The 25,244-nt window shown below is 41.3% G+C and overlaps 3 protein-coding genes across 3 annotated transcripts; all 3 read left to right on the forward strand.

The window, feature by feature from the left end:
• The first annotated feature begins 9,093 nt into the window (after positions 1-9,093).
• LOC102723043 (tRNA (adenine(58)-N(1))-methyltransferase catalytic subunit TRMT61A) lies at positions 9,094-13,171 on the forward strand. Its single transcript, XM_006652109.2, has 4 exons — positions 9,094-9,672; positions 10,927-11,171; positions 12,131-12,392; positions 12,771-13,171. Exons 1-3 carry the CDS (start codon positions 9,185-9,187, stop codon positions 12,373-12,375), a joined length of 978 nt encoding a protein of 325 aa, XP_006652172.1. The 5' UTR covers positions 9,094-9,184; the 3' UTR covers positions 12,376-12,392; positions 12,771-13,171.
• Positions 13,172-14,424: 1,253 nt separating this feature from the next.
• Positions 14,425-15,968, forward strand: LOC102717613 (7-deoxyloganetin glucosyltransferase-like). The gene has a single exon (XM_040523563.1). The coding sequence runs from the start codon at positions 14,434-14,436 to the stop codon at positions 15,919-15,921; it is 1,488 nt and encodes a 495-aa protein (XP_040379497.1). The 5' UTR covers positions 14,425-14,433; the 3' UTR covers positions 15,922-15,968.
• Positions 15,969-23,738: 7,770 nt separating this feature from the next.
• Positions 23,739-25,244, forward strand: LOC102717893 (7-deoxyloganetin glucosyltransferase-like). The gene has a single exon (XM_040523047.1). The coding sequence runs from the start codon at positions 23,739-23,741 to the stop codon at positions 25,242-25,244; it is 1,506 nt and encodes a 501-aa protein (XP_040378981.1).

Consider the following 25,244-nt stretch of genomic DNA (forward strand, 5'->3'; position numbering starts at 1 on the left):
TATTTTCTACTCCATTTAAATATAAATATGACGTGATAATTTTTAGAGCTCGATTACGTTACTTACTGTACTCGCTTTAAGGATCACACCAATTGCATGTAGTCCTTTTTCTAAGTTAATTACTTCACCGTGATGGATTTTTTAAGAGGAATCTCCATTTTAGTCGCTACACGAACATATATTATTTGTTATTCTTTATTTAAGCGAAGAATGCATGCCAGCTTCCCTGTGCAGTCGAGATACAAAAGCGGAATTACAGTCCAACAACCAAACACGAAACACCTCATGCACTGATGATCAGATCCTGTGAGCCGAGTGACCCATACAATCTGCAAGCTTTAGCTCAATCGAACATAATATATATCCGAGCCATATATATTTGAATCTAAGGTTAACATATATATTTAAAGTTAGAGATGTTTGACCAAAGACAGGACATTTTTAAAGAGTGATTGTGTACACCTCGTTGGTATGCACGTAGCCACCCTATCTTATCTTTTTGATTTTGCTTACGGTTACCGGCCAAAATTTGAACTTTCAATCTTAAATATATTTAGAGTTAATTTTGAGATTTTTTTCACAAAAGTTTATTTTCTAGCCTTGACTTCTATACTAGTACTAATACACATATAAAAATTTTATTTACAAGTAATTTTTCACTTACAAATATATAGTTTTTTTCCAGAAAAGGACAAACAATCACTCCCAGCATGTTACATTTTTTTCCGGCAATGTGTACATAATTATGCTGAGGGTTCAAATTATTGGGTCCCCAATATCCAAATGATCCATTATTTCACTGCAATGAATGCATTCCCATCTTTTCAAACAAAACAAGCCTTGCAAAACCAAGTATTCAGTGGATTCATTATCTCTCCTTCGTCGTCAAAGTAAAAAAAAAAAACCATCAGTCCCACTAAGCTGTAGTGGTAGAGGGCCTCTCTATGGAATAACTTCTTGTTCGTTTGGGCTCATCGGAGTGAGCTACTTCCCCATTTACCATTGTCATGCTTCTCAAAATGTTGTACGCTTTAAGAAGTAATGTTTTATAAAAAAGTAAATATTAATATTTTTGAAGTTTACAATAGCTAATAAATACTCCCTCAATGCACAAATGAACCAGCCAACGTCTTAAAAAAAATTAGGAGGGAGTAACAAATTTTATGCTAATAGTCCGTCTCGGAGGCACCGGTGTGTAGAAATGGCACCAATAACGTAGCATTATATATTGGTGTCACGTTTGGGATGCTTGTTGAGAATCCGTTACGTACCTACTGCAGCCAATTCCTTGCATATAAACATTGAAGTAGTAGTGAACAACTGAGAGCTTTTGGTGGGGGTTCAGGATGCCTCATCATTGAGAAACACTACGGTGCTCTCTATACTGGTAGTATTATACCATTAGTATAATCGATCTGTATCATTTTTATAGGGGTATTTTAGTACTTTACTTAGTGATTAGGGGTAATGTTGGCATTTATAATTTTATCAATTCTTCGCAAGACGTTTTATATATTCATCAGATAGTATCCTACCTTACTCGATGGCACATATCCTTCCGCACGTGTGCAAATATTCCATTTTATCCCTCTAGGTCCATATTTTTAGACAATTGCACCCCCTATGTTTTATATTAATATCAAGGTAGGTGATAGTACAAATAAATCTGAATTATTCGATAAAAATATATCAACAATTCAGATTCATTTCTTCTAGCTAGCTTAGAGAGCACCATAGTGGGGCTCATGTTATACATATATATTGCATAGTATTTATGGGTCATACCCAGGAAGTAATACAAAAGAAAGGATCCCATATCAATTAATAACAAGAAATTTGAGAGCTTATATGTGAAATTTACAAAATGAAAGAGAGAATTGTAGCTAGCCCTAATTGATGAATGAAAGCCTTTCATTGTCATCCAGTGGGACCACCTTGTAATATCATAAGAGAATACAGTCGAAGATCTAGAATAACATTGTGGAAATTATGTTTTAGCGAGGACCCGATTTTAACCTATTAACTTGGTCTACTAGACGGGTCAGAGTTTTTCTTTTGTGTTCCGTTGATAAATGCATGGCGACTTATAAAAAATACCTAATTTTCTTTAGGCACCAATATATACATGCATAAAGAAAACAATATGTTGGTATATATGGAAGGTCGTCGCTGCGATGTGCAATAACAACAAAGTAACTGTTCAAGATGATAATTGTTAATTAATAGGCTAGCTAGTATACATTCACCAATTAACTACATGAGTGAAGGGGATGCCTCTGCAATGTACTTGGGAGCGGATATAATATAAGAATTGACAAGTCCAGAAGTTCTACTTTGTAATCAAAATATGATGCTTACCGAAGAAAGATCAATATGAATTTCCAGCATTAGTTCAACAGGTGAGATGTGTTGTCCTGCATGAGTTTCAGGCTTCCATGCATGGATACAACACACATAAGTAGTCCATATGATTTCAGAGCTCCATATGATGCTTAGTAGCCAAATGTTCACTTGTGTTGACCATTCGAGTGACCATGCAGGCGGCGATAGTATTTAAATTACTGAACTGCATGGCGTCAAACAACCCTAGATGCATTAGGGTGCTACTAGATAACTCCATATCACCAGCATCAGCATTCTCAGTGCCTCCCAATTCTAAACTACTATAGCAAAATATGTGAGCAGATGACATTTTATTAGTGTACAGAGCTAGCAGTGACAAAGCACCTTATATCTTCGAAGGAGTTCCTGCAATTCGTCTATATATATGCTAAGGGTAGTACTGCGTTGTTTTTGTTTACGAGAGAATCACACCACCTGGTTTTTTATATGATCAAACATGGTTTAATATCCACATCAGGATAGCAATATTTATATGAATTATTTGTTCGTTATCATCTAAATAAGAGCTTAGAGATGTCAATTATTTGAGAAATGTTAATTATATGAGTTATCATATTTTTAGCGTAAGATTTCCAGATACTTTATACCTTGAGGCAACAACACATTGAGCGTAATCTATAGATACTTTCATATGTACATAGTATGAAAACACCAATAATGTTGCCAATGGATTGGAGTGGACATTTGATTTGTATATGGTATTAATTCTCGGTTCGGTTTCTTTGGCTTTCAAAACATGGCAACCCAACTTGCCAACCAAAATATAATAGAAGAGTCGATCTAAAAAACAATCTGTTTCTGCTTCGTCTTTTCGGTTTTTGGTTTAACCAACAACGAGGACAAGAGGCCATGGATGGAGACAACCAAATTAAACATGCAATGTGATCACTTCATCACCTAAAGGCTGGGTAGGGTAGGGTTAGAACCAGCCCACATCTCAAGTTGGGCTGTTGGAATGGAACTTCCCACTAGTTTGGGTTCCAATCCACAGTAGAACAATCGATGCTTATACAACAATTCAGTTTAATTATATGGTATGCTCGGTTCCCATGCATCTACTAAAAACCAAACACCAAACTATGCCTGGAAGATGCCTGAAGAAGAACCTACAACCTGAAAAAGCCGTACTTTCATTTCAGCTTGGCTTTGTTTTCACCTATCTCTAATTTCTTAGAAATTTATGTCCACCCCTACCAATGCAAGTCGAACTTGGATATCTACCATTATGTTAGTGAGACATTATGGTCAATAGTCACTAACATATGGTCCACATGTTAGTGACTAGTGACCGTAATGTCACTAATTAACATAACGCTAGAGGATGTGAATCCATAAAGAGAGTGTGTATGCATCCAAAAGACGCTCTTCATAATGTTCGTTGTTGGTTCAATTTCTAATAATATGCTTCCAAATTTAAGACTTCGACCAGCTGGTTGATATTGGAAATTTTTAAGTCAAACGGCGGGCAAGATTGAATTAATTAATAGCTGTGACGTGATCCAGGATAAATAATTGATCTACAGCTATATATTTTTCGGCATTATCTTCTGGTTTATGTTGATTCTACTCACTAGGGGTGATGAGAGCATAATTCAATCGTCTTAAAATTGACCGTATATTGACTTCGGATTTTTGTTCACCTAGTTTGAGGAATACAAGGACTACACATTAATCCATAGTTTTGTTAATTATAATTTTATAATCATTTGTGTAGTAATCTCCGTAATAACTACACGTAGCTTTTTGAAAAAGTCAAGACCGGAACCAATGAATTTGATTATTAAAAAGAAGTTCCCAGCTATACGTGGACCTGCACGTGTATCGTCCGTAGTATGGCAACGTTGCAACTGCGTAAGGATAATTCTTTTTGTCTCCAAATCACCTGCCCATCTTGATGCTATTGCATAGAGCAATTCATCAACAAAAGCAGCAGCTTCATGTTCTATCGAGAAAATTTCACAAGACAAATGTGTACGACAGTTCCTGTTGCCTCACAATCCTACCGGGCAAACTGCACAACCAATCAGCTTAATTAGTCAGTGCTGATATTGATGATACCACAAGCAGATTCTAAGATTAATCTATGTGAAATTAGGTCTGTCTTTATACACCAGTCGTCCCTTGTTCATCTGATTATGCTGGTGATCCACATATATATATATATATATGGATTCTATAGCTAAGGCAGATGGAAGTAAGTTTAATCTACAAGTATTGCAGCATATCAGGAAGTTAAAGTTCCAGACATCTCACGATCCTTGAATGAGTTGTGCAGAAGACTGCTGTCAAAATGCCATTCCATGACTAGAACTATTATGCCTAGCTGATGATCTTATATATACTATTAATATAGGCTTGGCATATGTCCCATATAATTTCGTGAAACAAGTTTGTATGACAGTTCCTGGTGCCTCCTAATCATAACGGGCCAAAACTGCACAAACAACTAACATAATTAGTCAGTGCTGATGTTGATATGTACCAGAAGCAGATTCTAAGGAGCTAGGTGAATTAGGTTTTGGTCCTTAATTATACAGCTGTCTCTTGTTCTTTTGTCATCCAATAAGATGTTCTGTAAACTTTCGTTGCAGGTGCCCCATGTATATAAAGCTCGTATATCTAAGGCAGTTGGAAGTAAACTTCTCCTGTTACTCTACAAGTATTGCAGCATAACTGAGGAAGTTAGAGTTCCAGGCATCTCAGCACCCAAGACATGACTTGTGTAGAAGACTGATATATAAAAATGCTTTTCCATGACCATAACTATTATATCTAGATGATGAGATATTATTTTAATAATAGAGAAATTTTATCGTAATTGAGAAAGTACATCTAGATATCAAAATTTGATACATCAAGATACAAATTAACTAAAGATAACAAATTTTTAGAAATTTTACCGTCCTTGATAAAGTATCGCGAGGAACACATTTACTAGTGTGAAATTTGATAGCTCTAGATATTTTGTATCTCGATGTACCAAAAATTTGGTGCCTAAAGATACTTTCTCAAGGATGATAAAATTGCTCCCAAATTTTACGCTAGAAATGTGGTACCTTCCAATACTTTTACAAGAAATGTACCCGTATTATTAATATAGGCTTGGTGTTTGTTCCATATGTTTGATGAGGGCTCCCAATAACGAATATGACTAACTATTTGCACATACAATGTTTTTGTAGTATTTAACCTAGCAATGATATATGATAAGATGGGACTGGAAATCAGCCATTTGAGCATGACATGCTAGGCCTACTTGAAATATTGCCCATTTAGGTAGTTGCTCTTGCACACATACTTATATTGCAGTAAATCCTATAAATGCTTATATTTTAGAACGGGGTAGTATTATATATGAAGCAATATATAGTAGATAAGAATTTATATATATATGTATAAGAATGGTCACAACTTTCCTTATGAAATCTACCTTTTGTTAAAGGCGTACGTATGCATGCCATGACACATTTCATAGATAGAATTGTGTATGGTGATATGATATGCACCAAAGTTCCTTTGGATCATTAGCACGGTGACACTCTCATGATTTGCACCCTTCTTTGATATGCATGCTGCTATGTCTGAGTAAATTCCAATTTTACTTTGCATGCTGTGATCTCAGAGATAGGTTGATCCTTGTGCATGCTTCACTGCATCCACTTTTAGAAGTAATATAGTGATGCCACTGATTGATCATTGGCCTGTCCTAAACCCTAGCTTTCCCTCCGGCAATCCACATAGGTAGGAGAGTTCGTTGGTATGCCGTAACTGTGTTGTCAACTGCTCGAGGTCAGAGATATACTGGATTAGTTGGTAGTGCACAAAAATGTAACGATAATATCAGTTTTGCTTGTTCGAATAATTGTTTGATTAAAGGCCAAAATGAAAACCTTGAGAAAAAGGTGACCCAAACTGATTGATGAACAGCGCAGCATCACACAGAAGATACATGAGGCAAGAATAATATCCACGTCTCCGTAAATTGTGACATGTGCATCGGTGCATGCGTGTTAAAGCTGTCACCCGTTATTTATTATAACCATATGTCTCAACTCTTGTCCATTGGTTAACCATACTTATTAGGTAATATATATTTAGTTTATGTATGGATAATTTTCTTAAAAATAGGTACGTGAAAAATTGGATATAAATATGGGTTAGTCAATACCCTCCCTAGTGGCAATCACGTTCATAGATTTGATAATCTGGTGAGTTTTCTCACAGTAATTTGTACAACGATTGCCACGTGGCTTTTTGTCCAAACAGTATTCACCATTTTTTTCTCAAGATGATGCTTGACAAGTAAGGTCAGCAAAAGAACAAAACACTGACTGTGTGGGCAAAACCACCACAGAATTCCAGACACCTCTCCCTCCCAACGTGGGCAGTCAGATTACGAGAGATTGATAAAATCAGTGTTATTTCAAGAACAGAACTGTGGATGCACTACTACACAACCCATAATAGGCGATGCCTCAAAAGTGTCAGTTCATCTAAAACCAACATCTATATATATATATATATATATATATAAAGAGAGAGAAAGTTTTTTCCACTTTCATACGATAAAAAAATATATAGCGCCGATATTTTTTAATCATTATAGGCCCCAATTTCAATAAAAACCAGCGCTGATATATTTAATGTTATTTTTTAAAAAAAAAACCAGCATCGTCAATTTATTGTAGTTAGCTAAGCCTTAATATATATGTTTAGACCATTCCTCTCCCCTATCTTATGTTGTCCACACTCTCTGCCTGCTCGAACACTCCTCTTCCGTGTCATGGCATCGGTGACGGCTATGCTGGAGCCCCGTTCACGGCCACTGCCTCTACCTTTCCTCTCACTGCCTCTGCCCCATGCCTTCGTCCTCCCTTTTGCTCGGTCCCCTCCCCTTCCATTCACCGTCGACGCCCCTGCCCTCCTTGCCCAGCTTGCCGATGCCACAACCCTCCCTCTCTCTCCTTGCACTCTACTCTTCTCACTACGGGCAGATCCGACGGTGTCCTTGACTGTGAATCCGGTGACTTGGAGGTTTGGCGCTCATTATTGGAGGAGGGGTGGGCAACACCCATGACTGGCTAGGCGTGTGTAGGGGCAAGCAACACAACAGTGCCTGAAGCTAGCACTCTATGGTGCCGATGTGTCTCCTCCTCAACCAGTTGGCTGATGGGACAGGGGCAAGCGATAGTTGCATTGACCTTGACGATGGCCTCCACTTGCGGTGGCACAGGTTTTCGAGCTGCCTCTTTTTTACTGCAGATGAATGTTTATTTGTTGGATGTTGGACTGTGATGCAGTGGGATTGATAGGGATTTCTCGAAACATCCAACTTTTTTCTTGGCTCGTGTGTGCCACAAAGGTGATGGTGTTTGAACCGGCAACTATGAGGCCATGACCCCTCATTGTTTCCATCTTCAGGGTTCTAGTTAGGAAAAACGGCTCCTATGAGGATTCTTAACTGATATCAACCGGGTAATTCTTTAGTGGTGATTTTCTTGTTCAGTACTAGTATGCACCTGCAATATATGGAGCACTCCTTCCCAATACCAAATACTCCCTCCATCTCTAAATATTTGACGTCATTGACTTTTTTATGCATGTTTGACTACTTGTCTTATTTTAAAAAATTACGTAATTATTAATTATTTTATATCATCTCATTTATTGTTAAATATACTTTTATGCATATATATAATTTTACATATTTTACAAAAAAAAATTAAATAAAACAAACGGTCAAACATGTGTCAAAAAGTCAATGACGTCAAACATTTAGGGACGAAGATAGTATAAGCTATTATTTCTACATCTTTCCTTATAGTGAATACATCGTAGGACCTCTAATTAAGTACATGCAAAAGCTATTGTCTCCTGGCATTGCCTTGCGGGAATTTTAAGCTAGAAAACAGTGTAGTTTCGGATGCAATCATTTTTTTTCAATCGTGAAGCATCTTGCAGCCTCTGTATCAATTATGCATACTCATCGCTTGCTAGATACATTCATACTCACCCCTTATAAAATATGGTTTATAAGAACAAGTCTTGGCCAAGGTTACTCAATAGCTCCTTCGCTCAAGTTTACTTGTAGAGTTGTTGGGTCTTATGTTTGCTATTTGGTTGGTCTTTCTCAAAAGCTAGACTAACGTGATATATTTTTGCTGCTAACTAATCATGTTTATTTTATGTACATCCCACATAATAAATGTTTATTCGTTAGATGTTGGATTGTGATACTTTGGAATTGATAGGGATTTCTCGAAGCATTGAGCTTTTCTCTTGGCTCGCCTGCGCCTCAAAGATACTGGTGTTGAAATCGGCATCAATGACCGAGGGCAAAGGAGTATGCGGTGCCGATATAGGACAGGAAGCGCCAGAGAAAGACGACACCTCCATTAATTGATTCTGCTTAGATCAGACGACCATGTATAGACTTTGTGAGAAAAAACTGTCAATCCAAGGAGACATTTAATTCTTTTGCCGCCGCTACAGTACACATTTACATATTTAACATCTACACGTTGATTTAAACATCGCATGTAAAAGAAAGGATTGATTTTCTGACACTCGTGAAACGAACACGAGTGTCGACGTAAATAATCAGCCAATCAAATTATCAAATTTATCCGTACAAGAGTGGCAAATAGGTAATTATCCCTATGAAGGATTTCAACTGACTCGAGGGGATTATCAGAAGGTAAACCCACCCAACACACACAAATTAACACCTCCTGCGGCGATAAACCCCGAAACCCCCTCATCCTCCTCCGCCGCCGCCGAGATGATGGTTCCGCTGGATCCCTCCGCGAAGCCCACCTCCCAGCGCCGCATCGCCGAGGGGGACACCGTCGTGGTGTACGAGCGCCACGATGCGATGCGCGCCGTCGCCGTGCGCGCGGGGGCCGTGCTCCAGAACCGCTTCGGCGTCTTCCGCCACGACGACTGGATCGGCCGCCCCTTCGGCTGCAAGGTCCACAGCGCTGCCGCCGGCGGAGGGGGGCGCAAGGGCGGCGGGAAGGGCGGGGGGTTCGTCCACCTCCTCGCGCCCACCCCGGAGCTGTGGACGCTCGTGCTCAGCCACCGGACGCAGATCCTCTACATCGCCGACATCAGCCTCGTCGTCGCCTACCTCGAGCTCGTCCCCGGGTGCGTCGTGCTCGAGTCCGGCACCGGGAGCGGCTCGCTCACCACGTCGCTGGCCCGCGCGGTGGCCCCGCACGGCCGCGTCTGCACCTTCGATTTCCACGAGCAGAGGGCGGCCTCGGCTAGGTGACCAACCAGCTCTGTATTATGTTCATCATTTTCGTGAGAATCACCACATAACATATTTAGAACGAATTTGGGGCAAAGATCAATTGTGACTAATGCATTGGTTTTGGCATTGCACATAGAGAACTTTTTTTATTTTAGAGAAGGGTATTTTTACACGGCCTCGATATCCACTCGGATATATGCAGCCATTTTTTATTTTGAGAACTTTGGGAACTTAGCCTAAGTAGATGACTTAGCCTCTCAAATACCCAAATCTGAATTTCATGTTCCTATGGAGATTTGAACTCAGAACCTTGGGTACTACTCAGGTCACTGCAACAACTAGGCTACATGCCCTTTCACTTGCACATAGAGAACATAGTTTGGAGCTAATGCACTAGTAAGATTATGATTTTTTGGTTTTCCTGGCTGATATGTTTGTCGCAATAACCTCTGCACTTTTGAACACACATTAGCTTGTACTTGTCCAAGCTTTGATTTCAGAGAATGCTTCTTTTGTCGTAGTAATGGACAATGAAGTAATTTGTCTGTCAGAGTTATTTTACAGTACTTGTCCAAGATTTGATGCGAGAGATTGTTTCTGTTGTGGTGGTAATGCACGATGAAGCAAGTTGTGTGTCACGCCCTTGTTAGTTGGTAGGAGTTATTTTATAGTACTGCCCAATAAAAGTAATTTGTGTGATATGCTATTCTGTAAAATGGATTTACAAATAGGATAGGGATGATTTCTCAACCTATGGGGTGATTGTTCGGCTTTTTCATGGAAAAAGTCAATTGGCATATTTGCAACGAAAAATAATTTGTAAATAAAACGTTTATATACGTATCCTTGGCGATCTAAAAAGCCAAGGCTGGAAAATAAACTTCAGTGAAAAAACCCTAAAATAAACTCCAGATTTAAGGTTGAAAATTCAAATTTTGGCTTATAAGTATAAGCATAAGCAAAAAGATAGGGGCATATGTCTTGGCATGTACAAGGTACAAAGCATGCTATTTAGGATTCATAATATTTTAACTCCACATGAAGGATATCACTAATGTGGAGTACAGAGCATATGGTGGAAAAGCATACTTACACAAAAGCATAAGAACTTCTTTTGAGCGACAGATTGTACTTCATTGCAGATAATTAGAATGCAACACAAAGTGAAGATTTTCAGAATAATGGTTGGCTATACTTCTCTATAGGAATGTTGCTTTGATACATATTTTCCATTTTACAATTATGATTTGGTTTCTATTTGTAAATAGGGAAGATTTTGAGAAGAATGGCCTAACCAGCCTAATCACAGTGGCAGTTAGAGACATACAAGGACAAGGTTTCCCTGAGGAACACACTGGTGCTGCTGATGCTGTGTTCTTGGACTTGCCCCAGCCTTGGCTTGCAATACCTTCTGCGGGGACTATGCTAAAGCAAGATGGAGTTTTATGTTCCTTTTCACCTTGCATTGAGCAAGTCCAGAGGGCTTGCGAAGCTATGCGGTCATGTTTCACAGGTTTGATACATGCTCAGAATGTTATAACAATTGGATTGTATATTATATCTGTTTTACATGATTCATGGGAACAAATAACCTCATCATAGTCAGAGATTGATTGTGGTAGCAATTTGCAATTCTAGGAAGTAATACCTTCCCAGTTCATTATTTTTTTCCATATACATCTCAGAGACTGGCCATTGGAACTTCCATTTTCACTATTACTGGTTCAGAATTCTTTCCTTTATGCTTGAGTGATTGGCAAACTACAGATGTTAGTTCACGTTCCACTCTAGGATTGATCATTGCTAATTGTAACGGACAATAAAAGCTTTTTTCTTCTTTGCATTGCGTCATTTTCTATAGCACTAACTGTGAAACATTTGCTTTGAAAGAAAGATGATTATTTCATCTGGTGTTGCTTCGGGTTTTATTTTTATGGAAAAGTTTATTGGAGCTATAGAAAAACTTGAATTTGTAGTTTGTACCTTGATGGTTGTTTGGATTACTGACCTTAAGTTAGCTGCTTTGGCAAACTGTTTTGAAAGTTTCTTGTTTACCTACGGCAGCTGTAAAATTTTAGTTAGAGCTCACAATTTGAAGTTTTGGGGTGTCCGTTTGAATATTCAGTCTCTTAATTGCCAATCCCTTCATTTTTTTGAGTGAGTAGTCTTATTCAGACTTATAATTTGTTGATGTGACTCTAATTCTGAGAAATTCTAATTTGTTTCTTCTAATTTTACCATATTGGAGTTACAGAATGTCATGTTTATATCCTGAAAAATTCTATCCTGTTCTGAATATAAATTATCTAGTTTGACTCTTACCAAATACTAAACTATTTCTGAATACATTGCCATAGATTTGAATTGATTGACCTGTAAATGTGTAATACCAGTAAACTTGCTCTTGAATGATCCTGCAAAATTGATAGCTGAACAAAAGTTCTATTTTGACATTTCTGTGTTCCAATGCAGATATTAGAACCTATGAAATTCTTCTTCGCACCTATGAAGTACGAGAAGGTGCTTTGAAGGGTGCTACGACCAATGAAGAATCTAATGCAGGGCCTCTTCCTCAGAAAAGAAGAAAACTTGTAGCTCCTGCTGAAACTTTAGATGATATACAGAATTCATCTTGTGTTATGGTTAGGCCTTGTAGCACTGCTAGAGGACACACTGGCTACCTGACATTTGCAAGGCTTCGTGTGCATGGAGGCTAAACTGATCCTCCATACAGGTGAGTAGGTATAGAAGAACAATGAATATTTTGTTCTATTCAAGACTTGTGAATTAATACAACTGCTAAATTATTTCTATCTAACTGCTCTTTGTTAGTCTCTTTTCACCCTCATCTTTTCACTTTTGCTTATGTTTATAAACCAAAATTTAAATTTTCAACGTTAATTTAGAGTTGATTTTAAGATTTTTCTACCGAAGTTTATTTTCCAGCATTGGCTTTTAGATCGCTAAGAATATGTATACAAAAACTATATTCATAAATTATTTTTCATTTGCAAATATGCCATTTGGCTTTTTTTTTTTGAAAAACCCAAACAATCACCCTATTTAGTGAAGTGCTTGTACTGAGCTGTAACTGTTTGCTCTTGCACTACAGTTTGATATGGAAACTTGATAAGGAAACCACACCTTGATAATAGAAGAAAATGGAATATGCAACCCATGTTCAGGTATGATTCTCTCAAGATTGATTTGGAGATGTTATGGCCACATGTGGCCATTGCTGATAATGAATCAGGAGCACTTGTACTGAACTACATCCATCTTGTACGTCAAGCTGTGGGCCTTCTGTTTTGCTGTTTGTAATGGTGAACTTTTGAGAGAAGTATTTTTCGTAGGTTTTTTTCACGACATTCTTGAGGTGATATTGGGCGTTATGACATGTAATACCTAAGCTTCAGATTGGGGTCTTAACCCAGCCATCACATGTTTGGACCTCGTGTTTTGACAGGATACCGGTAGTGTATGATTTGTTATTGTTTGATTGATCACCACTGGCTGACCTATTTTCCTATTTTTTTCATTATGATTATTAACTCAATTATGTGAAATTTCCTATTTTTTCATTATTATTATTATTAATTCAATTATGTGAAAGTGTGATCTAACCAACCAAGGGGAATAAACTATATTCATGATCTGTACAAATATACTTGAGACAGCTAGTAGTAAATAAGAGTAAAATCTTTCCAATGCACAAGTTATGGTGATGTCGCCATCCAATTGATTTAGTTAAGGCCAAATAGTATATTTGCAAATTAAAAATAATTTATGAATAAAATATTTATATATGTGTTCGTGGTGATCTAACAACCAAGACTAAAAACTAAACTACGATGAAAACCCTCCTAATTACAATGAAAACCCTCCAAATCAACTTGAAATAGAAGGTTGAAATTTTAAATTTTACCTTATAAGCATAAGTAGAAGAAAAAGATAAGAGTGTTAATATAAACTCTTCACCTTAATGACTAAAATAGTCTAGTTGCGTCATTAACCCTCGAGCTCAAGCCAAAAACTACTGAAGATGGCCAGATAATTTATTAGTAACAGTCCATTTGTGATTGCTTGCTGTGTTCTAACAAAAAAATCTCTGCTTTGCCCTATTGGCTATTAAATCCTTATCAACCACGAGCTGCATGGCTGATAGTGATAAGAGTAGATCGACTGATTACCGTACTTCTTACATATTATATATTGTATTAATAGATAACATCATTCATTTTATATAGAAAGCTTATGTTATTAGTATTTATTTACGTTGTTATGATTGATTTTAGAACTAGTATATTGTAATTATAACTCATATTTTTGTATAGTTCAGTAAATTTATAAATAAAACAAATAATTAAATATGCTCAAATGTGGGGGCATAATAGAGGAAATAAGATTTTCTAACTTTACTTCTCCTGACATATAGACCGACATGTAGGTCTTATAAACATCGGGCTCATATGCTGACATATAGACCTCACAGGCATTAAGTCCATATGTCAACCACCAAGTGAGGAGAAGTTAGCTAGAAGCTAGAGAAGCTTGTCATGATGGAATGAGAGGGAATCGTGGAGTAGAACAGTAGGGCTTAAATGCTTGATGCGAAGCCGCACCCGCAGCCGCAGGTGAAACGGACGTCTCTCCCGCATGGCGCGCGTGATGGCGAGCTATAAACAACGATGGCCATGCCGAGCAATGCCATAAAATTTGACGAGAGGTGGCATCCGAAGCGTAGCAAGAGAGCGAGCGAGAGAGAGAGCCGTAAGATGGGTTCGGCGACGCCGGCGCCGGCGCCGGCGAGGCGGGAGCACCACGCCGTGATGATCCCGTACCCGGTGCAGGGGCACGTCACGCCGATGATGAAGCTGGCCAAGCTGCTCCACGCGCGCGGCTTCCACGTCACCTTCGTCAACACCGAGTTCAACCGCCGCCGCCTGCTGGCGTCGCGGGGCGCCGCCGCGGTGGACGGCGTGCCCGCGTTCGACTTCGCCACCGTCCCCGACGGGCTGCCCCCGTCCGACGCCGACGCGACGCAGGACATCGCCGCGCTCTGCCGCTCCACCATGACCACCTGGCTGCCCCGCGTCGCCGCGCTGCTCGCCCGGCTCAACGACCCTGCCTCCGGCGTGCCGCCGGTCACGTGCGTCCTGGCGGACGCCGTCATGTCGTTCGCCTACGACGCCGCGAGGGAGGTCGGCGTGCCGTGCGCGGCGGTGTGCATGGCGGGCGCCTGCGGCCTCGTCGGGTTCAGCCACTACCGGCAGCTGGTGGACCGGGGCCTCGTGCCGCTCAGGGACGCGGCGCAGCTCACCGACGGGTACCTCGACACGGTGGTCGACGGCGCGCGCGGCATGTGCGACAGCGTCCGGCTCCGCGACTTCCCAAGCTTCATCCGCACCACGGACCGCGACGACGTCCTGCTCAACTTCCTCATGCACGAGGTCGAGCGGCTCGCCCTCCCCGACGCCGTTGTCCTCAACACCTTCGACGACCTCGAGCGGCCGGCGCTCGACGCCATTCGCGCCGCCATCCTCCCGCCGGTCTACACCGTCGGGCCACTCCACCTCCACGTCCGCCGCGCCGTCCCCGAAGGCTCCCCGCTCGACGTGGCCATCGGCTCCAACCTGTGGAAGGAGCAGGACGGCCTCCTCGAGTGGCTCGACGGCCGGCCGCCGCGCTCCGTCGTGTACGTCAACTACGGCAGCATCACCGTGATGACGAACGAGCAGCTGCTGGAGTTCGCGTGGGGCCTAGCCAACAGCGGCTACCCGTTCCTCTGGAACGTGCGGCCCGACCTCGTCAAGGGCGACGCGGCCGTGCTCCCGCCGGAGTTCCTCGCCGCCGTGGAGGGCCGCGGCCTGCTGACGACGTGGTGCCCGCAGGAGAAGGTGATCGAGCACCCCGCCGTCGGGGTGTTCCTCACGCACTCCGGCTGGAACTCGACGCTGGAGAGTATAAGCGGCGGCGTGCCGATGCTGAGCTGGCCGTTCTTCGCCGACCAGCAGACCAACTGCCGGTACAAGCGCACGGAGTGGGGCGTCGGGATGGAGATCGGCGGCGAGGTGCGGCGCGGCGAGTTGGCGGCGACGATACGGGAGGCGACGGAGGGGGAGAAGGGGCGGGAGATGCGGCGGCGCGCGGCGGAGTGGAAGGAGATGGCCGCGCGGGCGACGCTGCCAGGTGGGCCCGCGGAGACCAACCTGACGCGGCTCATCGACGAGGTGCTGCTTAAGCGTCGGAATAACAAGGGTTAATTAAAGCCTCGACGCTCGTGACAGTGGAATTTGATAAAGATGTTACTATCTCCGTCTCGTAATTCGTAACGTAAGAGTTTATATTATTTGATTTGATTTTTTATGAATGTCTTATATATATAAATTATATAAATAATATGTATTCATTAACAGATTAATCTATACATAGCTTAAAAGTCTTACGATATATGATAGCGTGAGCAATATTGTGTTGCCCCATAAGTGTTTAAATTTCTATAGAAATTTGGTTGGATTTTTAATTTATATCCGACTAAAACTCTACAAAACTTCGCAACAAGTTCACATGTCCTAAGCACGTACAAACTGATGGGATGCTTAGTTGGGTGCCTCGGATTACCACACCACGCCTTATATATATCATAGTTATTTAGATGGGTCTTTAGTTAATTGCTACATTTGTGTCAGGCCAAATTTTTTATTCACATATATTCATTTGTCATAAACTCAATATTGTGTTTAAGCTTGTCTCAAGTGTGCTATTTGTTAGCCACACTTACGGTGGAAAGTCATGACTTGCCCAAGGTTTAGTTTAGTAAATTTACCTATCATCCATGGACATGTTTTAGCTGAGGAAGAAAGGTTTTTTTTTACCATCCTTAAATAATATCTTGAGCAACAAAAAATTTTAACATGTAAAATTTCTGTACCATTGTAATACAAGATATTAAGTTTTTACATTGAAAATTTGGTAACTCAAGTTACTTTTTCAAGTACGACAAAAAAGACTCGAGAAAGAATGATATCACAATCACAGGTAAATAGCTCGATGTATTCGTCGTTCAATGAAGTTTACGGATATGTTTTTATTTTTTAAGCGTGTGTAAATGGTGCACTTCTGCGGTATATTCACGCATGGAATGAAAAATAGGAGGAAGATCACTTCATACCAGGGTTAGCACTTACCCCGCCAAAACCGCGGCGCCGCGTTTCCACGGATCCCATATGGTAACCAAAAAACCGTGATGAATTTGAGTCCAAAAAATTTGAATTTAAACCCACGCGGTTTTCGTGGCTTGTCGCGCGGGTTGCCGCGGTAACCACGTTAACTACTTGCTGGAACAACGCATGCGTGGGTGTGTTGTCAAATGCAAAAAACTTTAAAAAATGTAAAAAAATACATGAAAAATAGGAAAAATATTTTGTGACTATATTTATTACATAGGAGAAATATGACATATTATAGGAACAAGAAAATTTTCACATGACTTTTTCTAAATTCTTGATATTACAGCATACAAACATACACCATCATATGATCCTTCACTAAATAATTCACATAAATAACAAGTAACAACAACTTCATTTTGATTGCTGCGTCACAACTATACCCACTACCCATTATTACGAATAAAAATATTATGTATGTACTAACATGCACATATAATTTTTCTCCATACATATTTTCCATATATCCATCGTTGTATATTTGTATTTCAACATTCTGTACCCTAGTGTCTAGTATAAATTAATAATGACTCAACATAAAATATTCTTAACCATGTTCCTATGAAATATTACTTACAATAGACTATTTTTTAATTTTGTATCCCAAAATTCTCGTTTATGCTTTTTAATGATGCCAGAAATATAATTTTTTTATGAATTTCTTTGACAAAACTACACTATATATCAACATATACGACATATTTTTTTTTCATTAAATTTTCTTAATTTTTTTAAATTCTCCTTAAATTTAAACTCGGTTACCTGGAAGGCTTAGTTACCGCTAACACGAACCCTGCTTCATAGACATGTGGTTGTCAGAGTCATGCTCCATAAAGTAATGACCCATACTCACTGAAGGCTTCAACGAGTCAGCTATAAATAGGATCACACGTACTGTAGGAGCCAGGCTAGCTTAGAAACCAGGAAAATGTCATGGTCTACATAAGATGGTGAGGCCCTACTCCATTTAAAGGAAATACCACAGTAGTTTGCCAATCAATTAAATTGCTGATTGGAGCCAAATCTTAAATGTGGATCGGTTATAAACTCTAGGCCTTAACTAATTCCATAGTAGGTGAGAGGTCAAGTAAGAATTGGAGGCACCAGGAACTAAAATTTTAGTTCATCGTCACATTGAAGGCTAGACGGCAGAGACACTAGAGCGGCGGAGCTCAGGATGGACAACAAGTTCGCTCTGGCCCTAGCAAAGAATCCCGTTTTCCACGAACGGAGCAAGCACATCTGGATGAGAAACCACTTCATCCGAAGTTGTTTGGAGGAGGGAGCATCAAGGCGAGCTACATCAACACCAAAGACCAGCTTACGGACCTGCTCGCCAAGCCCCTTAGGAGGATCAAGTTCCTTGTGCTTTGCTCCAGGACTAGGATTGTCCAACTTTCTCACAAGACGACGCACAAGATATTGGGGGAGAATGATGGAATAAGTCTTTGTACTGTTGCTAAAGGAGATGGTGCAATACGGTGACGGCAACTACGACGAGGAGAGAGCTGTCAAGAAGCTTTTCCGTGTCATCCTAGAGAAGTACAAGCAGATCGCTCACTCGATCGAGTCTCTGTTGAACCTCTCCACGATGTCGATCGAGGAGGTGATAGGTTGTCTCAAGGTCGTCGCCAGCGATGAGCCACAACCCCTCTCAGGGCCTATCACCATTGACGAGAAGCTCCATCTTACTCAGGAGCAGTGGGGGCATGTCAAGGTGACGAGCAAGTAAATAAATAATATAGAGGATAATTTCTTTGAGACTCTCAAAGCATGGTCTTTTTTTGTTTCCGTTTATTCTTAAAAAGTTAAGATTCAAATTTGTAACCTTAAATTTAGAGTAGATTATGGATATTTTTTCCATCATAGTTTATTTTTTAGTATTAGTTTTCAAATAACTAAGAATACATATATAAAAGTTTTTATTCACAAATTATTCTTATTTATAAACATACCGTTTGGTTTTCCTTCAATAAGTCAAACGATCGCTCCCTTACAATACGACTTTATGTGAGTGAGCCACTTCGATAAATTTGTGCTCTCCATCCGTATTTCTACGTTGTGTCATCTTACGTACATCCATGGCTGACAATGATAAAAGTTTTATAACATAAAACAGAGTGAGTAATATTACATGGCCCTATGTGTTTAAATTTCCAAAGAAATTCGGTTGTATTTTTAATTTAAATCCAACAGAAACTCTACAAAACCGTGCAACAAATTCACATGTCCTAAGCGCTTATAAACTAAGTGGATGTTTAGTTGAGTGGCTAGTATTACCACACCACAATACTGTAGTTATTTGATCAGAACGACTGCAGCATGGTATACCATTCAGACGGTATATGTTATGTAAACAAAATAGAGCAGAAAAAACCACGCCCGTGCATCGCCACTCCGTGCACCTCCACGCTGCGCCTCACGCTATTGTGCATAGCAGGTACCATATTGTCGCTGATACCAGTTGGTACCATTTGGATCATAGATATTGCGCGATAAGGACAACATGGAGAATGCAGGCGGAGATTGGCGTCGGGACAAGGGGCAGCACGGAGGAGCGGCACCATCATGCGGGGCAGCATGGAGGAGTGCTGCCGGAGCACGGAGAAGCTATGCCCCACGCACGAGGCGTGGAGGAGCACGGAGGAGACGACGCTGGCTAGCTGGACAACATGGACCGTGGTGCCGAGGGCGAAGCACGGAGGACACGACGTCGGCGAGCAAGGAGACATTGCACTCATAAGCGGACTCGCATTCATACGACAGTCTGTTCTCTAGACTTTTTGTATTCAGATGGGTCTTTGGTTGATTGCTACATTTGTTTTTGGCCAAATTTTCTTATTCATATTGATTAATTTTTCATAGACTCAATTTTGTGTTTCAGCTTTTCTTAGGTATGCTATTTGTTAGCCACGCTTATCATGGGAAGTCATAATTTAGCTACTATCCAAACATGACCTGAATATTTTGGACATGGAGATGTTTCAGGTGAGGAAGAATGAGATCTTGGAGGTAAATAGCTCAATGTATTTGTCATTTAATGAAGTTTACAAATTAAGTGTGTGTAAATGGTGCACTTCCTTTTACTAGCAATACACCCTTGCTAACGCTATGGTGTTATAATATTTTTACATACATTATTTAATTTCGTTAGTTAAACTAATTTTCTCAAAATAGGTCTAATTGCATCTTTAACTCGATTCAAGTCATATATCAAACATACATGTGCTAAAGTATGGTGATATTTAATAATTATAATTAAAGGATTGAAATAAAGTTTATCTTTAAGACATTACACAATTTTATCTGCCCATAGTCATATCCAACCAAATAAATTTTATGGTCATATGTGTACCATTCAACATGCTATTAAGACATATATCATGGGTCCTTAACAATTAGGATATATCTTTTAATTCATGTAAATAAAGTATTACAAATGCCACCATGTGAAAAATATCTCTTATTATTTAATATTGTCAACTCGAATGTACATATAAATTTTATTTATATATATATAGAGAGAGACATGAATGATATAACATTTAATCCATATCCGGCCAGTTTTTATTTAACGCCATTGATTTAGGGATCTAAGGTTGACCATTCGTGTTGATATATATATATATATATATATATATATATATATATATATATATATATATATATATACATATATAAAATATTTATTTATTAATTTGATTTAGTATTAGTAAATGGACTATAAAAAATTCATATCTGGTCTTTTTATGACACGTTAAATTTTGGATCTATATTTGACCGAGATTTAATGCGTTAAATTTGATGGAGGGAGGATAGATGGAAAGTGCACGTGATTTTAGGTGCCGGTAAAGAAGGATAGTTTAACGGAATGTAGGCATGATTTAGGGAACCCATAAAAGAAATGATGGTTGATTAAACGTGGAAGGTTCGATCTAAAGCAGATAATATCAGCCGTTAAATTTGTTCAATAAGTAAATCCTGTTGGTGCACTGTAGGGTAGATGGGTTTGGTGTAAATTTGTGGTATTTTCATGCATGCAATGAAAAACAGGAGGAAGATCACTTCATATATATGTGGTTGTTGGAGTCATACTCCATAAAGTAATGACCTATACTCACTGAAGGCTTCAACTATAAATAGTGTAGGAGCGAAGCTAGCTGAAACCTGAAAAATGTGATGGTCTACATATGCTGATGAGGCCTACTCCATTTAAAGGAAATAACACGGTACATTGCCAATCAATTAAATCGATGATTGGAGCCAAATCTTAAATGTGGACCAGTTATAAAATCTAGGTCTTAACTGACTTTATAAGAAGTGAGAGGTCTAGTAAGAATTGGAGGCACCAGGAACTAACGATGTCTTTAGTTACAAGAATAGGATAGGTTAGGTCTGTGCCATCCCATTTTTTGTTAGGGTTTGTTTTTTGGTCTAGCTGAGATATGTTAGATCTACTAGAGAATAGTCTCCGAAGATACTGGATGGACTATTCCACCAAATTTGACCGAAACGATACATCCCACATCAATTACTCCTTGGTCCCCTTCCATTGTGACATCTAAGCCGTGAACACACCCGAGTTGGATAAGTAATAGAAAAATACGAAGGATAATGTCTTTTGGACTCTTATAGCCCCATCTCGTTTTGCTTCTACTTATTTTTGTAAGTCAAAATTTAAATTTCTAACCTTAAATTTACAATAGATTTTAGGGTTTTTTCATTGCATTTTATTTTTAAGTATTGACTTTTAGATCACTAAGAATACATATATCAAATTTTCATTCATAAATTATTTGTTATTTACAAATAAATATATTGTTTGGTTCTTTACTTAAATAAGTCAAACCGTCGCCCTCTTACACTGTGGTTTTATGTGAGTGAGCCACTTCGATAAACTTATGGTGTTCCCCGTCTGTATTGGCAAGTTGTTTCATCGCACGTACATCCGTGGCTGCCGGCCGGTTGATGATGAATTTTTCATCACTCATACGCTGCCTGTTTTACGAGTAAATTGGCATCATGGAAGCCGCTTTGTGCTGCAGAAGTCCTAAAATACAAGCATTTCTAGCTAACATGGGCGTCGCCACGTGAGTCCACGTTGTACTTAGCAAATTAAACCATTTACAACATCACAAAGTACATAGTACCGCCGTTAATCTTTTAATCTACGCTTGATCCAAAAATTTATATAATTATCAACTATTTTATTATTATTTGATTTATTAATAAAGTAACTTTAAGTATGATTTATAATTTTATATATTTGCATAAAATTTTTGAATAAGATGAAGGGTTAAACGTAAATAAAAATTCAACGGCGTTAAAGAAAACTAGGAGTATATTATTTGAACCAAGTCCAATACTCTGGGTTTGGGAGTAGTTAATTAAACTTGTTCCAATAAAATATGATCATATCAGCATCGAATTGATCGAGTAGGTAATATATAATTCAGTTTCGCCATTCGTATTTGTCGACGAACTGCAGCAAATTGCGATAAACAATCCACGAATTGGTGATTGTCATTTCTGAACAGGCGTACGGTTCCCAGTTTTCTATCACCCACGAGCTAGCGCGCTTTGCATCGGAGGATACGAGGGCACTACTAACACAGTTACTATAGTATAAGAAATAATTATAAGAAATTATTTATAGAAATCATTTTTCACAATATAGGTGTATTGGAGTAATAATTGTTTCTCTTTTGTTCTCCTAACTTTATATTATTCGACCAATAGTGAGCATGACACATATCCTTAAATCTAGTGGTTTCTTCTCAATGATGAATTTATGATTTCTTGATCTATTGGGTGAAAGAGAAACTTGGTTTCTTTATGAGAAAACCATTTCTAAGTTTTTCTCTCTCTTTTTTTATTAATTATATTGGTATGTCATCATTTTACTTACGTGACAAGCTATTTAATTAAAATAAAAACCACCATTAATATATTATTGGGACTGCCCTGATACTCTCGTACTTAGCATAGCTCGCAGCCATATGGAATACCGATACTCTCATAGTCTCATAGAAGCCATGCAATATATTATATTCCCTCTATTTTTTTGGTAATTTTGTTTACTTTCTGTAGGGCTATGTGGCCATTCGTCTTATTATTATGATTTTTTGCATAAAAAAAACCTTTAATCATTACTTATGATTTCACTATGATACTCAGAAGCTAGCTACCAAACGGCTGTTTCTCATAATCTAAAACTTCCCAAACATACCCTAAATTTATAAATAAGACAAATAATAAACGTAACACCAAAAAAATCAATGGCCTAATGAATTAGAGATCATAGCGCTCGTTGATTCAGGTACGGATAATTTAGAGTCGACTCTGGTTTAACCGGATACATTGTTGAAATAAAAGTTTGTTTTCTTAGTTAAATTAGGGTTGACCATAAACTACTCAAGCACCGATCGCATGCCATCGCTACAATCAATTTAAAAAACCCGGGAGAGTAGGACGACACCCGTGAGAACCCCATCAACCGTATCACATGTTCACATGAAACCACATGCATCACAACGATTTGATACGATCGATCACTCCCCTACCTCCGGACACACCGACACTCTCACCACCTGGTACACGACGAAACTACGACGTAGGCCGGCCGGCCAGCCGGCGGCCGGAGCTAGCGATCGAGAGACCAAGGTGGCCGCCATTAAAAAATTCCACCATGCGCCCCATGCATGCATAGATCGATGCAGCTGGACAGCTAAGCTACTGCTATAAAAATCATCCACAGGAGCTTGACTTGCTCGAAGCAGATAGAACAGGAGAAGATCTCACTCTTCTTGTCCACCGCGACTGAGCTGAGCAGACATAGAGGAAGGAGATCGATGGGATCGGAGGCGGAGACGATGACGGCGGCGCGGCGGCACCATGCCGTGATGATCCCGTACCCGGCGCAGGGGCACGTCACGCCGATGCTGAAGCTGGCCAAGCTGCTCCACGCGCGCGGCTTCCACGTCACCTTCGTCAACACCGAGTTCAACCACCGCCGCCTGGTGGTGTCGCGGGGCGCCGCCGCGGTCGACGGCGTGGCGGGGTTCGACTTCGCCGCCATCCCCGACGGCCTCCCGCCGTCCGACCCAGACGCCACGCAGGACATCCCGGCCCTGTGCCACTCCACCATGACCACCTGCCTGCCCCACCTGCAGGCGCTCCTGGCGAGGATCAACGACGCCGGCGCGGCCGGGTCCGGGGTGGTGCCGCCGGTTACCTGCGTCATCTGCGACGGCGTCATGTCGTTCGCGTACGACGCGGCGAGGCAGATCGGCGTGCCCGTCGCCGCGCTGTGGACGGCCAGCGCGTGCGGCTTCATGGGGTACCGCCACTACCGGCAGCTCGTCGACCGGGGGCTCGTGCCGCTCACGGACGCGGCGCAGCTCACCGACGGGTACCTCGACACGGTGGTCGGCGGCGCGCGCGGCATGTGCGACGGCGTCCAGCTCCGCGACTTCCCCAGCTTCATCCGCACCACGTACCGCGGCGACATCATGCTCAACTTCCTCATCCGCGAGTCGGAGCGCCTCTCCCTCCCCGACGCCGTCATCGTCAACACCTTCGACGACCTCGAGCGCCCGGCGCTCGACGAGATGCGCAAGATCCTCCCGCCGGTCTTCACCGTCGGCCCTCTCCTCCTCCACGTCCGCCGCGTCGTCCCCGCGGGCTCGCCGCTCGACGCGGCCGTCGGATCCAACCTCTGGAAGGAGCAGGACGGCCTCCTCGCCTGGCTCGACGGCCGGCCGCCGCGCTCCGTCGTGTACGTCAACTTTGGCAGCATCACCGTGATGACGAACGAGCAGCTGCTGGAATTCGCCTGGGGCCTAGCCAACAGCGGCTACCCGTTCCTCTGGAACGTGCGGCCCGACCTCGTCAAGGGCGACGCGGCCGTGCTCCCGCCGGAGTTCCTCGCCGCCGCGGAGGGCCGCGGCCTGCTGACGACGTGGTGCCCGCAGGAGAAGGTGATCGAGCACGCCGCCGTCGGGGTGTTCCTGACGCACTCCGGCTGGAACTCGACGCTGGAGAGCCTCTGCGCCGGCGTGCCGATGCTGAGCTGGCCCTTCTTTGCGGAGCAGCAGACCAACTGCCGGTACAAGCGCACGGAGTGGGGCGTCGGGATGGAGATCGGCGGCGAGGCGCGGCGGGGGGAGGTGGCCGCCATGATACGAGAGGCCATGGAGGGGGAGAAGGGGCGGGAGATGCGGCGGCGCGCGGCGGAGTGGAAGGAGATGGCCGCGCGGGCGTCGCTGCCAGGTGGGCCCGCGGAGCGCCACCTGGACCGGCTCATCGACGAGGTCCTGCTCTGTGGCGGGAAGAAGGGTGGAAATCTTAATAAGTAA

The sequence above is a fragment of the Oryza brachyantha genome, chromosome 4 (assembly GCF_000231095.2).
Source record: "Oryza brachyantha chromosome 4, ObraRS2, whole genome shotgun sequence".
Taxonomy (NCBI): domain Eukaryota; kingdom Viridiplantae; phylum Streptophyta; class Magnoliopsida; order Poales; family Poaceae; genus Oryza; species Oryza brachyantha.

Bases quoted from the DNA above. Each gene is read 5' to 3' on its own strand.
- LOC102717893 (XM_040523047.1), top strand. From the start codon at position 23,739: ATGGGATCGGAGGCGGAGACGATGACGGCGGCGCGGCGGCACCATGCC.
- LOC102723043 (XM_006652109.2), top strand. From the start codon at position 9,185: ATGATGGTTCCGCTGGATCCCTCCGCGAAGCCCACCTCCCAGCGCCGC. The intron at 9,673-10,926 runs GTGACCAACCAG...ATTTGTAAATAG, and splicing joins CAGAGGGCGGCCTCGGCTAG to GGAAGATTTTGAGAAGAATG. The intron at 11,172-12,130 runs GTTTGATACATG...GTTCCAATGCAG, and splicing joins TATGCGGTCATGTTTCACAG to ATATTAGAACCTATGAAATT.
- LOC102717613 (XM_040523563.1), top strand. From the start codon at position 14,434: ATGGGTTCGGCGACGCCGGCGCCGGCGCCGGCGAGGCGGGAGCACCAC.